The sequence below is a fragment of the Aureobasidium subglaciale genome (genome assembly GCF_000721755.1).
Source record: "Aureobasidium subglaciale EXF-2481 unplaced genomic scaffold scaffold_16, whole genome shotgun sequence".
In the NCBI taxonomy this organism is placed as follows: Eukaryota; Fungi; Ascomycota; class Dothideomycetes; order Dothideales; family Saccotheciaceae; genus Aureobasidium; species Aureobasidium subglaciale.
In genome coordinates, this window is record NW_013566979.1 from 433,281 (window position 1) to 447,897 (window position 14,617).

Sequence of the window (14,617 nt, forward strand, 5' to 3'; positions counted from 1 at the left end):
ACCGCACATCTTGACAGCAATCGGAAGACCGGTCCATGAAGCTAGAGTACTGGTATGATTGGGATGCGCTTCCTCACACACCGCGACTCACACGTCGAGAGGTGGTGAGTCTCCGTGGATGACGATTGCAAACATGGTCTTCGAATTACCGAATCGCTATACATGGCGAACGCTCCTACTTCTGTAGTCGAATCTCGCTTCCACGAAGATCGCGTTTGGTGCATGCTGTAGTCGTCCATCATATCGTCTCTCTACACGAATAGAGGATAGGCTGCGGTATCTCAGCTCGCATTGCGGCAGTGTTGTCGCCCAGCACAGTTTGTGCAAAGTTGAGAGATCGGTATTCCTGAAAACATCTTGCGTTGAATTCGGAGTCGGAACACGCATCTTTGCTAGACAGTCTCGTTCTCTCCGGGCTTGCGGTAGGAACTGCAAAGAATCGGTTGCTTACCTAGTTGTCTCACTAGTCATGTCATATCATGTAGGACCTGAGGCACACAGAAAAGTACCGCCGAGCCGTAATCGCGATCTGGGGGTTGATCTGAATAAATCTCTGAAGAGTGTGTGGGGATACACGAGTATGACGAGACGTTAAGAGGTTGGGAAAAGGAGTTCTACTTTAGCACCAACCGCGGTCACGAACCCGCTTCCGTCATAACAATTTGTTCGTGACTCCGTGCTGGTTCTGCCGCATACAGGTGGGGCTCTGACGTTGTGAGGCTGAAGATCATCTGTGCGTGGATGGTCGTCTTGATTAATCACATCGAAAGAGAACTTCGCATAAACGAGAAAAGTCCAGGAACAAGAGACAACATATGAAGATTTATCAGACACCTGTGCTTCGCATCGGTATGGCTGGCGGATGTTTCTCGCCAGAAACTTTCCGTGCGGCTCTGAGGCTTGTTTGAAGTCCAATCGTACGGCCTCGGAGGACGGTTTTCTCAGTTTGAGCCTCCAGTGACGTCTGAGGCAATTGGTGATCTGCATTATCAAGCTCACCGGCAACCGATTCGTCTTGCTTGCGCTGCGTCAAGGGACGGAGGCCCAAGGGTCAACACGGCCGCAAAGAAAAATTGTTGGTCGGGATTAGCAAGCTCGCAGAATAGATGAACATGGCATTACGGAGTATGGTCATTTGAGTACGGGGACGAGGAACTGGTGCTTCCTTCTTAAGTGTACCTTTCTCCCGCCCTCCGTCGCTGTTTCCCCTTCCGTATCATACCACTTCGGACCCCTCGGATCCTCTCGACCCTTCTGCCGGATTGCCGTCTTCTGCTTGAGATTAGAAATCAACCATATTGGCATAAGCAAGCTACACCTTGCCACCTTATATTGCTGCCTCTATCTTTACCAAAGACAGAGGCTGTTTTCTCGGACAAGCATATCAAACCTTCTTAGTACTTCAACCACCTACACTAAATCAAGATGGCACCCGTCATCTTCGGCTTGCCCTTCAGCGAGTTCACATGGTCCAAGTTTGGCAATGCCAATATGTGGAATAATGTCTACCACCTGAGAAGGACGAAGTTCATCGTCTACCAGTTGGCCATGATCTTCTGTGTTGTTTCAGAATCGCTCGGAACGGATGCTCTGTCAAGATTTGTCAGCCAGCAAAAGTACCTCAAGTCTCATGGTGCCGGCGAGTACAACAACGACTATGTTGGTGTTGCATCCTACAACATCTTTGCTGGAATCTACGTTGCCACCATCTTTGGTGGTGCTTTCTTCTTCGACCTGATCTGGCCCGAGAGACATGAGGACCATGGTGTTAGAGTTGCATGGAAGCTCTCTGCCATTGCCGGCATCTTCGTACACTTGGCCAGTTGTATCGCAATGACCGTCATCGTCGCTACCAAGAGCGCATACGTCACTGGTGTTAGCGCAGAAGAGGGAAACAGACTCGTTCTCGAGAACGGCAAGACTCCTCTCGACTACAGACATAGCGCTCGTATCGTGACTTCGGTCGTCTTTGGATGGATCGGATGGATCTTCGTCATCGCTAGCACCGTCATCCTCGTTGTGGGCAAGACCCACGACGAGAAGATGGGACCCTGGAGCACACATGTCCGCGAGGCAAAGAAGAACAACGTCGACGTTGAGTCCAACTTTGTCAACGGACATCCATCGGAGAAGCCCTTGACCAACCCTCTTACTGGCGAGCAGCCCGAGGCTCTGGCCCCCAATCATCCTCAGCCTGCTCACGTTCGCGAGCCTACCCGCATTGAGGAGCCCTCGATGGAGGCACAGAACCACCACAGTTTTGACTCGAGCGCACCTGCCGTCAACCCTGCTCACGTCTAGTTGAAAATACTCTGAACCTGTCCTTCAACGCTTGCCGACGCGAGCGACGAATGACATATTCTAATGACGAAACCCGAGATTCTGGATTGTATTAATAAAATTTTGATGGGAAAGATTTCCTTTTTGTTTATTGTCGCAGCAGATACCCACCAAAGTTTACTTTAACACTGCATGCATGGCGTCCCGGGAGATAGTTTGACGACATAATCATAGCATTCCTTCGCATGAAGAGTAATGAAAAGTCTTCGATGCATACACTATACCACCAATCACATCTCTTGTTGTTATGATGATTCTGCTCTCTCTGTTGGGTAAACATAGCTAATACGAGTGTTGTTGGAGGATGGTGCGGATCAGACGAAGATGAAACTTTTAACTCTAGCTGGGTATTGTCGTAATGTACATGAATCTTTCGATCTAAACAGTTCTGCGGTCTGACATGACGCGTACGATTGAACCGGGGCCGGCAACTTCGATCACCTGATGTCGAGGATGTGGTCAGCAAAGGACTAGTACAAGCAGGCTGTCAGATGAGGCGTACCTTCTCGTGCCAAGTCAAAAAGACACCCATGTTTCCACCCTGGCCCTCAGCAGTGTTGCGCGGTTGGACTTGTGAGAAGCCGGTGGCTTGTGGTGTGACGTTCTTGGAGGGGTTGCTGGTAGAGGCACCGGAGGCCATGCCCTTGTAACTGGAAGAGATCAGTATGCGATTGAGGTACAGAGTACTAAAGGCAATATTACAGGTACTTCATCAAAACATCGCAAAGCTCTGAGCCGCCGTCGGATGTGTAGATGCGTTGCAAGATGGGAGCCATGTCGGCAGTGCGGACTTGTTGCAGAACTTCGGTGACGGTCTGCATATAGGAGTCCTTGGACTGAGCATCGGCACCGTAAGGAGCATTCTCCAGAGCACCGCGAAGAGCACCTTCGGCATCACCTCCGCGCCATAGTTGTCTGATCTGGCCGCTGAGGGCTTGGACGTCTTGTGAGCTGACGGGTTGGACGGCAGGAGTCAGGGTAGAGAGATCGAAGTTGGACGAGGATTCGGGATCCAGAGCGTCGATGTTGATCGAGCGCCAGTTGACTTGAGCCATGGTTGCGATGTGTGGGTGTGAGAAGGGGAATCGTCGTCTGCTTGTCGTACCTTGGTGTCGACGCGGCTTGGGGCTACGACATGGCAGCGAGGATAACGTGGGGTGCGCTGAGCTTGGACCACCATGGTGACCCTGGACACGGAGGCTGGAGCAGGCGTCAACAAAGCATCAGCCATCAACAACAAAGTCGTCCGCTTTCTATTCCAATTGTCGCATCTACCAATTCGCCGTCGCATATCCATCTCCACACAGTATGAAGTATAGTAGATCATGTCACTTGCCGGGTTGGACTTGAAAGTGCTCAAGACTGTCTGCATGCTGCAATAAACATCAATATTTCACACCATAACGCGCCTCGACGCCCGGTTCCCGTCGCAAACTCGTCACCACCATGTCGCATTACGACGAGGCCTCCAACTTCTCCGATCTCAGCTCCCTAGATGGATCGGACGAATTCGGTCGCAAACTGCTCCAGCATACAAAAGACGCCCAGCGCATACAAGCCTTGACCCAGTCACACGCCTTTAGGAAAGCAAAACCCCTGCCACGCGCCGCCCTGAACCTCGACAATCTCGAGCGCAACAACATCCACAATCCTCCTTCCTACAAACCCGAGCACTATCGCCCAGCCAGCCTCTCTGGCAGTACTGCCTCCGACCCACCCTTGAATCTGCCGCAGTCATGGGGACGCAAAGGACGACCTAATCATGCTTGGATGCGCCAGATCAGAAGCAACATACACTCAAGCCCAAATATTGACTGGGCCGATGCCGCGAACGACCCAGTGTACTCGTCTGCTCATGTCTCTCCGCCTCAGAGGCGCACCCACATCCTTTCACAGGGAGCCGCGGTTGAGCACCAAGACAGTTACGTCGATCAATGGGACCCAGACCAGGATTTTAGTGCCGCCTCGCTGCTAGTCTCTACACCCGCCGTTCCCTCACGCTCTCGCCTCACCATCGACCAGATTCGTGAGCGCGAGATTCAGACATACGAATCCCGCGCCTCCTCGTCCACTCGCCAGCAAGCATACGAGACAGTGTCGCGTGCCTATAGAAACAGCTATGCGGAACCTGCCTCGGCGCAATCTTCGAGACCGACCATCTCAGACAAAGAGAACATCCCATTAGAGCCCCGACACTCGGCCCGCTCTCTGTACAAAACTGTCGAGCATTCAGCATCCATATCCGCTATCACTCCACGGCCCCCTCAGCGAAAAGCAGACTCCCTAGCATTGCTTAAAAGGCTTTCAAGGACTCCGAGCGCTTCGCCATCTCCAACTTCGGCCAAAGACACTCTGCCTGCTACAAATCAGCCCCGTCAAGATTCCTCGTGGTCGCAAAAACACCCGAAGCAGTCTACAAGGCCGCTGTTCAGAGGAGACTCACCGCAAGCTCCTGAGGTCGTAAGAGGTCCCGAAATCATTCAGATTGAGCAGGGAGAATCGTCACAAGCACCAGAAGTGGTAGAGATCCCAGAACCTGGCCCCGAGGAACCTTTGGTGACTCCATCAAGGCCAGCGGAACGACAGTTGCCTGCAAAAACCCCAGTCGTCATGGGAGCTTGGGTTGACACTCCACAGACTGCAAGACAGCCGGCCAATTCAACAACATCTCAAATAAGTCGACAAAGCTCTGGACCACTCAATTCGATACCCGAAGCCACTCACCAGCGTGCCATCAGTGAACCAAATCTACCCGCCTCTGCCTTGGACGCTGTGCTCAAGGACATCCGCGAAGGCAAGCGAAGAGAGGACGACGACCCAACGTTAGGTGATTCTACTATAGCTAGTTTGGAAGAGGTCATGGCTCCGTCCGCAGACAATACACTCAGATTCGACCTTCCCGATATACCGTCCGCTCAACCGCGATCTTCGAAATCGGTCGAAAAGCAGGAGACCATCAGTGCGGATACTGCAAAAAGAGACCAGGAGAAACAGAGCCAACAGGTAGAGACCGTGCCAACTTCGCAGAAAGACAAAGATTTGCGGAAGAGATGGTTTGCTCTAGGAGGCCTCAAGGAACAGTTGGCCAGCACCAGCACTAAACCAGAACCCAAGCACCAGACTAAGGACAGTCGTGCCTTGGACGAAGTTATTGCGACCGCTTCGAGGGGATCCACCTCTCGGTCGAACAGTACTCAGCATACTCATCAACACGAAGCAGGCACATCATGTGTACAATGTGGGCGACCGACTAGTGTACTCCGCGCTGCATGGAAAGAATATTGGGGCTTGTACTTCCATCGCAACCGTCGAACACCGCTAGGCTTCCGGCTGACCTGGCTCGGCCTTGCATGCACGTTATTCTGGACATGGTTCATCGCAGAGTGGATCCTCAGCTCCATCTTCAGCACTCCCAGATACGCGACTAGAATGCGTGGATTTGGTGTAGACCCACACGCGCCAGACTTCCCCTACGTCTTGCCTACTCTGGCGTTACGGCCCTTGACTCCGATGATATCACCGGTTATGTCTTGTGCGGTGTGGTTGTGGAAGATGGTCTTAGGACAACAGAGATACAAGTACTACCCTGCTAGTCCCGGCGCTTGGGGTTCCGCTGCGAAAGTCAAGATCGGACCTCCTGGCCCGCGGTCGGCGTACTATGCGAATAGAAACATCGCGGACGATGTAGTATGGACGGAGCAAGAGACCACTGGAAAAGCGTGGCAAGCCAACCAAGAGACCTTAACAGATACTTGGAGCACTTGGGAAACAAGTGGTGATGGAAGCATGCTCGATGATGAAGTAGTCATCATGTGAGAAGCCAATCTTGCATCTTCAGGGCGTGCTTGGATAGCGAGCTTGTTTGATATTATTGACTGACAGAGGCTGAGGCTTTGTTTGATATATGTACTTGTTGGATACCATTCTGTAACAACATTTACCACGCACTTTGAGTGCGCTATTCCTCTTTTTACTTTCATCTCAACAATAGGTCGCTTTCAGGAGGCAGAGTACACCTGAGTTTCAAAGAGCAACAACGGTTCGTATAGATATCGTAGCAGGCTGCCAGGTGACAATTGGAGAAAGCATATATCTCAATCGAGGAAGCGAGGGCCTTGATGTTGAACAAGGTTCTGTAAGGTGTGCTCGTGCCTTGCTATCGTTCATAGATCTGGCTGACACCGTTTGTGGAGAGGTCTTTGGGCCGATCGCCCATCAATGACGTATTGGAGAGCTTGATTCGCAACTCAGTGATGTAGCTTCTGCCGTCGCCATGGACCACACGCGATTGCTTCAATTGTTTTTCCAATTCCCCTTCGTCCCTTCTCTCTTTCCATACCAAAAATCACAATTACCAAGTCAATCATGAGTCTTCTACGCACCAGCTTCCTCCGCAATGCTCCTCGCACTTTCGCTCGCAGCCCGGCATTGAGCGTCAGCGGCAGACGCTTTGCTTCGCAAGGTTATGGCAATGGCTCTGGCGACCCAAAGGGTGACAGGCCCCAGGAGCAAGGTGCAAACCCTTCCGCCGACAAGGAGCACCCCGGCCCGCCGCCTCCTAAGGCCGGTGAGGGTAGCGGCGCTGCTACCAAGGGCACCAGCAGCGGTCAGAACACCGGCGCAGCCAAGCAGCAAAAGAAGAGCTTCTCCACCTACGCCAGACGAATGGCTTCGCAAGGCTATGGCGATGGCAAGGGCGATCCCAGGGGCGAGAAGCCTCAAGAACAAGGTGCCAACCCCTCAGCCGACAAGGAGCACCCCGGCCCGCCTCCTCCCAAGGCTGGTGAAGGCAGTGGTGCTGCCACAAAGGCAGACAGCAAGGGTCACAACACCGGTGCCGCTAAGCAGCAGAAGAAGAGCTTCTCTACCTACGCCAGAAGAATGAGCGAGGAACACCCAAAATCGACGAAGGGTTTGGAACCCAAGCTCAACAAGGGCACCCCCAAGCCCGATGAGAAAGACCTTCCTGAGGATGTAAAGCAGCATAACAAGGAGATGGAGGAGAGACACGACCAGGCTGCCGTGAAGCTCGGAGAAGACAGGAGCAAGAAGGGTGACAAGGTCGGCAAGGAGTTCTGGTACGCTTCCCTATACTGATCAATCTCCCGATACAATGCTAACTTTAGTTGCAGGTCTGGCCACGGTGGTGCCGACAAGGAGCCTTGATTACTTTCACTACGCTACCACGAGATGGCATCCACTTTCTTACGACCTTTTCCGACTTCTATCATGCCCGACGACGAACGCAGAGAGAACGACTTGCAATAGCCTGAGAGAACATGTACTTTTACCGTATTCACGATTGCTTTGAGCGATCCTTTTACATTGAACTTGCTCGCTTCACACATTGAACTTCAAGGATATCTTCGGGAAGTTTAGCATCTGTGAACAAGTGCTTTTATTTCTAATGGCAGACCGATCGGTACTCAGCGTCCGTACAACCATATTTCCCTTGTAACTGTGAAATGTAGGTCCTTGTTCGTGTTCATCGTGATCTTCTCGAAGCCTCACGGAAGAATAGACGCGTGACGGGAATAGTGATGCTGTTTTGGGAAAGGCGTGATCAGCGTATCCGAGCGGATCGGGTTCAATTTAACAATCTTGGCGCAATACGTCACGCAGCCATGCATTCAAGAGTCCAAGCCTCTATTCCTTGCGCGGCCTTACGGACAAAAAGTGTACACAGGACTTCGACCTAGGCCACTCCAGATTGAAGGGTGGATAAACTGATCGATTTTGCATGCAGAAGACGCCTTTCTTAAACACATCATGTTGGGTCGTGGGAAGCCAGCAGCTTCAATGCAGAAGACATATGACGACTGCTATCTAACGTGCTCGACTGCTGTGTATTTTGAGGGTCAAGTGAGTTTCACATTAGCAGTGGCTAGATTCGATGGCTGACAGCAGGGTAGAACAACGAGACAGAGGCTTTGAGATCATGGCGTAATGCGCTCGACCAGATATATTACCACAACGCCTATCGCATGCCTACTGGATGGCGACCACGTTCCGAAACAGAAAGAGCGCTGCAGGAGTCGTTGCGACAGATGGAACTCCAGTGCAAAGAACGAGTCGACCTTCTTGAAGCACTCAGACAAAGCCGGGAAGAAGCAGCGGATTCCGGAGTACAAGCAAAGGCAACAGCGTCCAGCACGAGCATTCCACTTCAGGAAACTGCAGACCAGAGCAACAACTCTGCTTGGCTGGGAGGAGGAAGCATCCCTCCGGTCGGATACTCGGATATCTCCCGCCCTACACCTCCTTCTCTTCCAACCCGTACCAAGCGACCATCGTATACTTCAAAGTCGAGCTCCGGAGCCGATGTTCCACGCGTGCGCGCTTCACCTGCAGCCCCAGCCGTATCTGCCTTTCCACCGTCCTCGATGCTGGCTCCTCAATCGTCTAACGGTCAGAGAAAGAGCTCGCGTACCCCTAGTCCGGAGAAGAGAGGAGGCATGTTGAGGACTCTGCGTGCTGGCGGAAAGGAAAGAACCGGTTCGTCTGGCAAGCTGGCGAGCTCAACATTCAGGAGACCCGCTGCTGCTTCGAAGGCCGCTACTCAAGCATGGGGAATCACCCAACGCAACGCTAGTGTTGGTAGCGTCGAACAAGCCAATGGAAATCTGGATGGTCCCTCTAGCACGGCCACTGTCTGGGACCCATACACGAGAAGACTTGTTGAAGCTCCTCCTTCCAGCTCCACACCACATAGCCATCCGGCATCCGCTCCTCCGGTCCCACCTCATTCATCGAACCTCCGTTCATCACAAGAGCAACCAAGACCTCCTCAGAAGCATGTACGACCCCCGAGCCCAGCTGACTACTTTGTTCAGCCGTCGGCTACGAACGGGTCCCTTTCGGACTCGCAGCGTCCACCTTACCCTGATCATTCTTTCTTGAACCCCGTACACTCATCTCAAGCATATACCAGCAGCTCTGAACACCTTGGTCCACCTTCGCCAATCACTTCTCCTCGTCAAAGATCGAACGCCAACTTTACCGCGGCCAACACCCCAAAGGCACGAAGACAGTCTCCTGTGCATAGACTTGAGCCTGTATCTTTACCGTCTTACCGCAACGAGTATCCACCTGCGCAACCCAGCAAGTACAGAAACCCGCCAAACGCTCGACCGCCCAAAACCTTGAAGGATCTGGAACACCAAGCTTCGTCGTCTACGCCCGTCGAACACCCGATTAGTCAGCCAAGACCAAAAGTAGCACCGCCAATTCCTAGGAAGGCAGTTGGGGTAGTCAATGCTGCGAAAGCTCGACAACAACTTGACGACAGGAACGCATCTTCTGGTTACAGCGCGGACGAACATAGCAGCGGCAGGGAGAATCCGCCCAGAGGACGACGAAGGAAGACTAGCACTGAGCGAGAGGCGCCCACACCTATCGTCGAGGCCGTCACTGAGCACCCAGACCCAACGATACCACCGCAAGATGAGGCATCCGAGTGGGACGAACGTGTTAAGAACCTGCTCGAGAACTTGCCCCGTGGCGTAGATGAAGGAGCTGCAAAACAGATCTTCAACGAGATTGTGATACAGGGTGACGAGGTACACTGGGACGATGTTGCTGGTCTGGAGATCGCGAAGAGCGCTTTGAAGGAGACAGTAGTCTATCCGTTCTTGCGCCCAGATCTGTTCATGGGCCTCCGCGAACCGGCGCGCGGTATGCTACTCTTCGGACCTCCGGGAACAGGAAAAACCATGCTGGCCAGAGCGGTTGCGACAGAGAGCAAGAGCACATTCTTCGCCATCTCCGCTAGCAGTCTGACGAGCAAATATCTTGGCGAGAGCGAAAAGCTCGTGCGTGCACTCTTCTCCATCGCAAAAGCTCTGGCACCTTCAATCATCTTTGTCGACGAGATTGACTCCTTGCTTTCAGCTCGTGGTGGCTCCAGCGAGCATGAAGCCACTCGTCGCATCAAGACTGAATTCTTGATCCAATGGAGCGATCTGGCAAAGGCAGCTGCAGGCAAGGAGACAAGTGAGAAAGACAAAGAGCGAGGTGACGCGAGCAGAGTACTGGTACTCGCAGCCACGAATTTGCCATGGGCGATTGATGAAGCCGCGAGGAGAAGATTTGTCAGAAGACAGTATATTCCACTTCCCGAAGAGTGGGTGCGCAAGCTGCAGCTCACGACTTTAATGGCCGCTCAAAAGCACAATATCAGCGATGAGGATCTGGATGAATTGGTATATCTGACAGAAGGTGTGTGTTTCTCCACAAATGCTCGACTCACAATGCTAATATATCATCACAGGTTTCTCAGGCAGTGATATCACAGCTCTAGCCAAAGATGCCGCTATGGGACCTCTTCGCTCTCTAGGAGAGAAGTTGCTACACATGTCACCAGACGATATCCGACCAATCGATGTAACAGACTTTAAGGCCAGTCTGATAAACATTCGGCCCAGTGTCTCTGCATCTGGACTCAAAGAGTTTGAGGATTGGGCTAAAGAGTTTGGTGAGCGCGGTGGTTAGTGGAGCACATGATGGCTTGAGGAACGTTCTTCTTATTCTTCAATGATACACCCTAGCAGAAGTTGCTTGCATTTTTCAGATAGCGATTGGTACACATGAATCTATGCTCGCATTCCTCGTTGAACATATCTGGTGGCGCAACATTCATCTTGGCTGAAGGTCAAAAAGAAGCGTAAGCTGTGAGCAATTTGGTTCAGCGGCGTAGTAGAGGCTGAGAATTTCGAGAGCTAAACTCTTGGTCGAGTAGTCAGAGCCTAGCAGGTTGAGGCCAATGGTGAAGTGCTGCGGAGCGTCGTCGTGTCTTTCATACTGATGGGCAGTGCACGGTGCCATTGTTTCCGTTGCTTCGTCAACTTCAGGACAGGCCTCCTACCGACCTTCTCCTTGGACCACTATCCCAGCGGCAGCTCTCACGACGAGCACACCCACTGTTGTGACGACTAACACACCTCAATACCAGTCACAACCAATTTGATAAACGACGAAGTCATCGGGTGTCAAACCTCCAAAATCAAGCACTGGGGTGGGATGGAAGAAGTCGTGTGCGTAGGCTCAATAGTAATCCTCAAGACACACCCTCCGACCCCTTCCGTAACGACCCAGATTGGAAAGCAAAAAGTCAATATCGGTGCTCTGGCAGGTGATGCACTCTACACGTCCATATCAAGCGTCTTGGACGATTGTGTCCTACTCCAACAGGTGGTTCCTTCGCTTTGTGTGCAACGATAGATTGAGGCTGGGTTGATCCACCTGTGATGGTGTATGTATCTCCAGTATCATTGTCGAGAACCCCTTCCAGCTTATTCTTGGTGCTTAGACCGCGTTGGTCGAACTGGCGTGGCTGTCGTGCTCATGTCCAGTCGTTTGTATAGCCAAGTCTCGGCGAGTTGTGCTCGGCCATCGTGCCCAATTCCGTGTCGTATATTGTGGGTAGTATTCCTATACGGCCGAGATTCGAGTGCTCTGTAGACAACTCTTCCGAGCTAGGATCGGTTGGACGCTTTTCAGATGTACATACTTCTGGAGCAGGCTCGGAGGAGTCGGGCTTCCTAGGGCTGCTAGAAGCCGGGCATCTGGAGCTTCCTCTCTTTCGGATAAAGGCTTTGAACAGTGGATGCAGGGTTGCCATGCATACTGTGACAATAGCCGTTCCCGCTTCTGTGAATGATAACACGGCGAAGTCTTGGTTGTGCTTGAGAAGTAGGACGTCTGTGCCGCCTCCAGGGATGTATCGAATCCGCACCAGCGAGAGCACGCTGGCCCCGGTAGCTAGAAATATTAGGAAGCAGACGCATACCATCTCACCAGTCGGCATACGTCGCAGTTTCGCGAGTACTGGCAGACACGCCAAGACAAAGACCCAGTCGCAGACAGCGTTCAGCGAGACTCCGACATAGAGTAGAGGTTTGACGATGTGACTCCAGTTGATGCAATGTCCATCGATGTTTGGTCGGACCAGATTCAGGACCGTGGGTACGCCGCATTGGAAGACGCTGACAAAGAGAAAGGCCAGGTTGTACAGCGTAAAGATCGAGACAGTGCCAACGATGACATAACGCTGCCAACGCTCGCAGAAGCGATAGAAGTATGCGGCCACAGACAACTTGATGAAGATCTGATCTAAGATAAAGAGGACGCTGGTGCCTATAGTAAGCTAAATGGGTCAGCGCACCGAAAGCAGGAGATAGACCAATGGAGCCCACCTTGATGATCCTAGGATAGCGTTCCATGGCATCCTCGCGCAGAAGCCATTGTCCCACGACAATTACACATATGCATAGTACCATGAACAGAATCTGCGATTGTCAGCAGGGACTATTGTTGACGGGAAGGAGATGGCATACGTATGCAGGGATAATGAGCCAATCTTCAAGACCGAAGGTCTTCGTCATGTATCCACGGACGTAGATGCGCAAGGCAAGAGACAGGGTCGTCAAGACCATAAAGGGCATGCTGAACTTGTACAAGTCTGCCCCGGTCGAGCCCTTGAGAGCACCGACTTGTATAGTACCATCGCCATGGTCATCTCGGTAGAATGGCATTGTGCCTCGAAGTCAGCTGTTAGGAACATGTCCTGGGGGTAGATTGTGTGTAGCAGAGGATGTTGAGAGGTAGAGGTGAACGATATCGCGATAACGCATGGGAAATTAGGATTTAAGACAAAAGCTGCGTAGAATCAACGGCGTAGCGGTTACAATAGCGGCTGACCGGAGGATTTGGCCGCAAGGCTGATAATCGCGTATGTACTGTGCGTCGAGCTGCAGATCAGCAAGTCGGGCACGAAGGATCTGTTCAATGCTTGGTATGCCGCTATACAAGAAAGAGGCATTTGGTCCTACGCTATCTCGGAGCATTATATGTTGTCGCCACCAAGCGATTCGCACATAGATCTCATCGCTCCGAATCAACTTCGATGAAAAGCGGCTAGTAGTGAACAACGACCTCAAAAATGAATACAATTGAGTATCGATGCAGCAACTACGAAGTTAAACACAAATGGTGAGAGTTTCGAGGGTCTATGATTTTTTAGTTTGAGCGACGTGGGGAAACAATGTCGGCGGCTCGGACCCCGTTCCGACATAAAAGCTACTACCAAAGATGGATCTAGAGTTGGCTGTAAGATTACTAGATCAAATAGCAGCAAGATGACCGTGAACCGTATCATATGAATGGCTTGTATGAATGAATGGCGGAGGAGAAAGAATTTAGACGTGACAGTGCTGAAAAGGTGAGGTGGGTGATGGAGAGAAAAGAGTAGATTGTGCAACAATGTGGCGCAAGTGGCTGGTGCAAAGGGTCTCCGCCTCGGATGCGAGGCTGCAGACTGTAGGCGGCATACCGCTGTGTCTCGGAGGCTACTTTGGCAGGGGACAATAGACGAGCGTGAGAGGTACGGCAAGGCTAGAAGGGAACAAAGAAGACAGGATCTGCAAAGGCTGGCAGACAGGACAGGGCTTGACGAGTATTCGACGGGCGTTGTAGAGAGTCGTTTTGAGCCGAGCGCACGACACACGGTCGGCCGTCCCGTCGAGTATCACAATCAACTAGAGTGGACTACCGAGAGTCATACAATTTCGTCTTCACCTCGTCCGTTCTTGTCGGCTTGCGAAGATTGAAAGAGATCGCGTTCGACGAGCACTGGAGCAAAGAGCGACTGTCGATGGCGACATGTCGACAGCACTCTAAGGCTTCGTCGACTTGAAATGATTGCTGGAGACTCGTTGCAGCATCAGCAGCAGAGCAGCAGCCAGCCGCAGCAACAGCAACAGCAGGCGCGACCCAAGCCGGCCAGCAGAGCGCAGAACGGCCTTGTTCTGTTAGACGTACCCTCATTCGACTCGCGCGACCTTTTGCGACCCACGTCGACGGCAAACAGCGACTCGCCCTATCCAACCATCCAACCCAGCCCGCGTAGTCCTCGTCCTCGCGCCCATACCTTTGTCCATGCCAAATACCTCACCGATCCCGAAGACCCCACCAGACGTTCGCTACCGCACACGCTGACGGCCAGCGCCATGCCGCCCACAAACTACCAGACTGGCCAGCGCCATGTCTCGGCCACCGCTGCCGAACAGCAGTTGCGCCAGCAGCAGCAGCAGCAATACATGCCTCCACCACCGCCGATCTCCAATCCACCGTCCTTGCAGTTTCCTCCGCCTCCACCGCGTCCTCCCACCAGCAACCCGCAGAACAATGGCATGATGCTCCCTCCACCGCCCAGTGCTCCACAGTCGGCTCTGAATGCTTGGGCCATGTGGAACAGGCAACAACAGCAATCGCCCTACCC

General features: G+C 52.4%; 7 protein-coding genes across 7 annotated transcripts; 4 read left to right on the plus strand and 3 right to left on the minus strand.

Annotated features, from left to right (window-relative positions):
- Positions 1-417: 417 nt before the first annotated feature.
- On the minus strand, positions 418-1,206 carry AUEXF2481DRAFT_328692 (uncharacterized protein). Its single transcript, XM_013486713.1, has one exon. The coding sequence runs from the start codon at positions 985-987 to the stop codon at positions 592-594; it is 396 nt and encodes a 131-aa protein (XP_013342167.1). The 5' UTR covers positions 988-1,206; the 3' UTR covers positions 418-591.
- Positions 1,207-1,425: 219 nt separating this feature from the next.
- On the plus strand, positions 1,426-2,301 carry AUEXF2481DRAFT_67353 (uncharacterized protein; the record flags this gene model as incomplete). The annotated part of the gene is made up of 1 exon (XM_013486658.1): positions 1,426-2,301. One exon carries the CDS (start codon positions 1,426-1,428, stop codon positions 2,299-2,301), a length of 876 nt encoding a protein of 291 aa, XP_013342112.1.
- Positions 2,302-2,718: 417 nt separating this feature from the next.
- Positions 2,719-3,395, minus strand: AUEXF2481DRAFT_6697 (uncharacterized protein; the record flags this gene model as incomplete). The annotated part of the gene is made up of 3 exons (XM_013486524.1): positions 2,719-2,781; positions 2,843-2,990; positions 3,043-3,395. The coding sequence occupies 3 exons, from the start codon at positions 3,393-3,395 to the stop codon at positions 2,719-2,721; spliced, it is 564 nt and encodes a 187-aa protein (XP_013341978.1).
- A 391-nt stretch (positions 3,396-3,786) lies between these two features.
- AUEXF2481DRAFT_31197 (uncharacterized protein) lies at positions 3,787-6,156 on the plus strand (the record flags this gene model as incomplete). Its single annotated transcript, XM_013486571.1, has 1 exon — positions 3,787-6,156. The coding sequence occupies one exon, from the start codon at positions 3,787-3,789 to the stop codon at positions 6,154-6,156; it is 2,370 nt and encodes a 789-aa protein (XP_013342025.1).
- Positions 6,157-6,705: 549 nt separating this feature from the next.
- AUEXF2481DRAFT_6699 (uncharacterized protein) lies at positions 6,706-7,506 on the plus strand (the record flags this gene model as incomplete). Its single annotated transcript, XM_013486525.1, has 2 exons — positions 6,706-7,418; positions 7,473-7,506. The coding sequence occupies 2 exons, from the start codon at positions 6,706-6,708 to the stop codon at positions 7,504-7,506; spliced, it is 747 nt and encodes a 248-aa protein (XP_013341979.1).
- Positions 7,507-8,109: 603 nt separating this feature from the next.
- Positions 8,110-10,830, plus strand: AUEXF2481DRAFT_6700 (uncharacterized protein; the record flags this gene model as incomplete). The annotated part of the gene is made up of 3 exons (XM_013486526.1): positions 8,110-8,202; positions 8,253-10,557; positions 10,610-10,830. 3 exons carry the CDS (start codon positions 8,110-8,112, stop codon positions 10,828-10,830), a joined length of 2,619 nt encoding a protein of 872 aa, XP_013341980.1.
- A 789-nt stretch (positions 10,831-11,619) lies between these two features.
- Positions 11,620-13,189, minus strand: AUEXF2481DRAFT_328851 (uncharacterized protein). The gene is made up of 4 exons (XM_013486714.1): positions 13,170-13,189; positions 12,675-13,118; positions 12,534-12,626; positions 11,620-12,484 (listed from the first exon to the last, which is right to left on the minus strand). The coding sequence occupies exons 2-4, from the start codon at positions 12,870-12,872 to the stop codon at positions 11,681-11,683; spliced, it is 1,095 nt and encodes a 364-aa protein (XP_013342168.1). The 5' UTR covers positions 12,873-13,118; positions 13,170-13,189; the 3' UTR covers positions 11,620-11,680.
- Positions 13,190-14,617: the final 1,428 nt, after the last annotated feature.

Bases quoted from the DNA above. Each gene is read 5' to 3' on its own strand.
- AUEXF2481DRAFT_328692 (XM_013486713.1), bottom strand. From the start codon at position 987: ATGCAGATCACCAATTGCCTCAGACGTCACTGGAGGCTCAAACTGAGA.
- AUEXF2481DRAFT_328851 (XM_013486714.1), bottom strand. From the start codon at position 12,872: ATGCCATTCTACCGAGATGACCATGGCGATGGTACTATACAAGTCGGT. The intron at 12,627-12,674 runs GTATGCCATCTC...TGACAATCGCAG, and splicing joins GGCTCATTATCCCTGCATAC to ATTCTGTTCATGGTACTATG. The intron at 12,485-12,533 runs GTGGGCTCCATT...TGACCCATTTAG, and splicing joins GCTATCCTAGGATCATCAAG to CTTACTATAGGCACCAGCGT.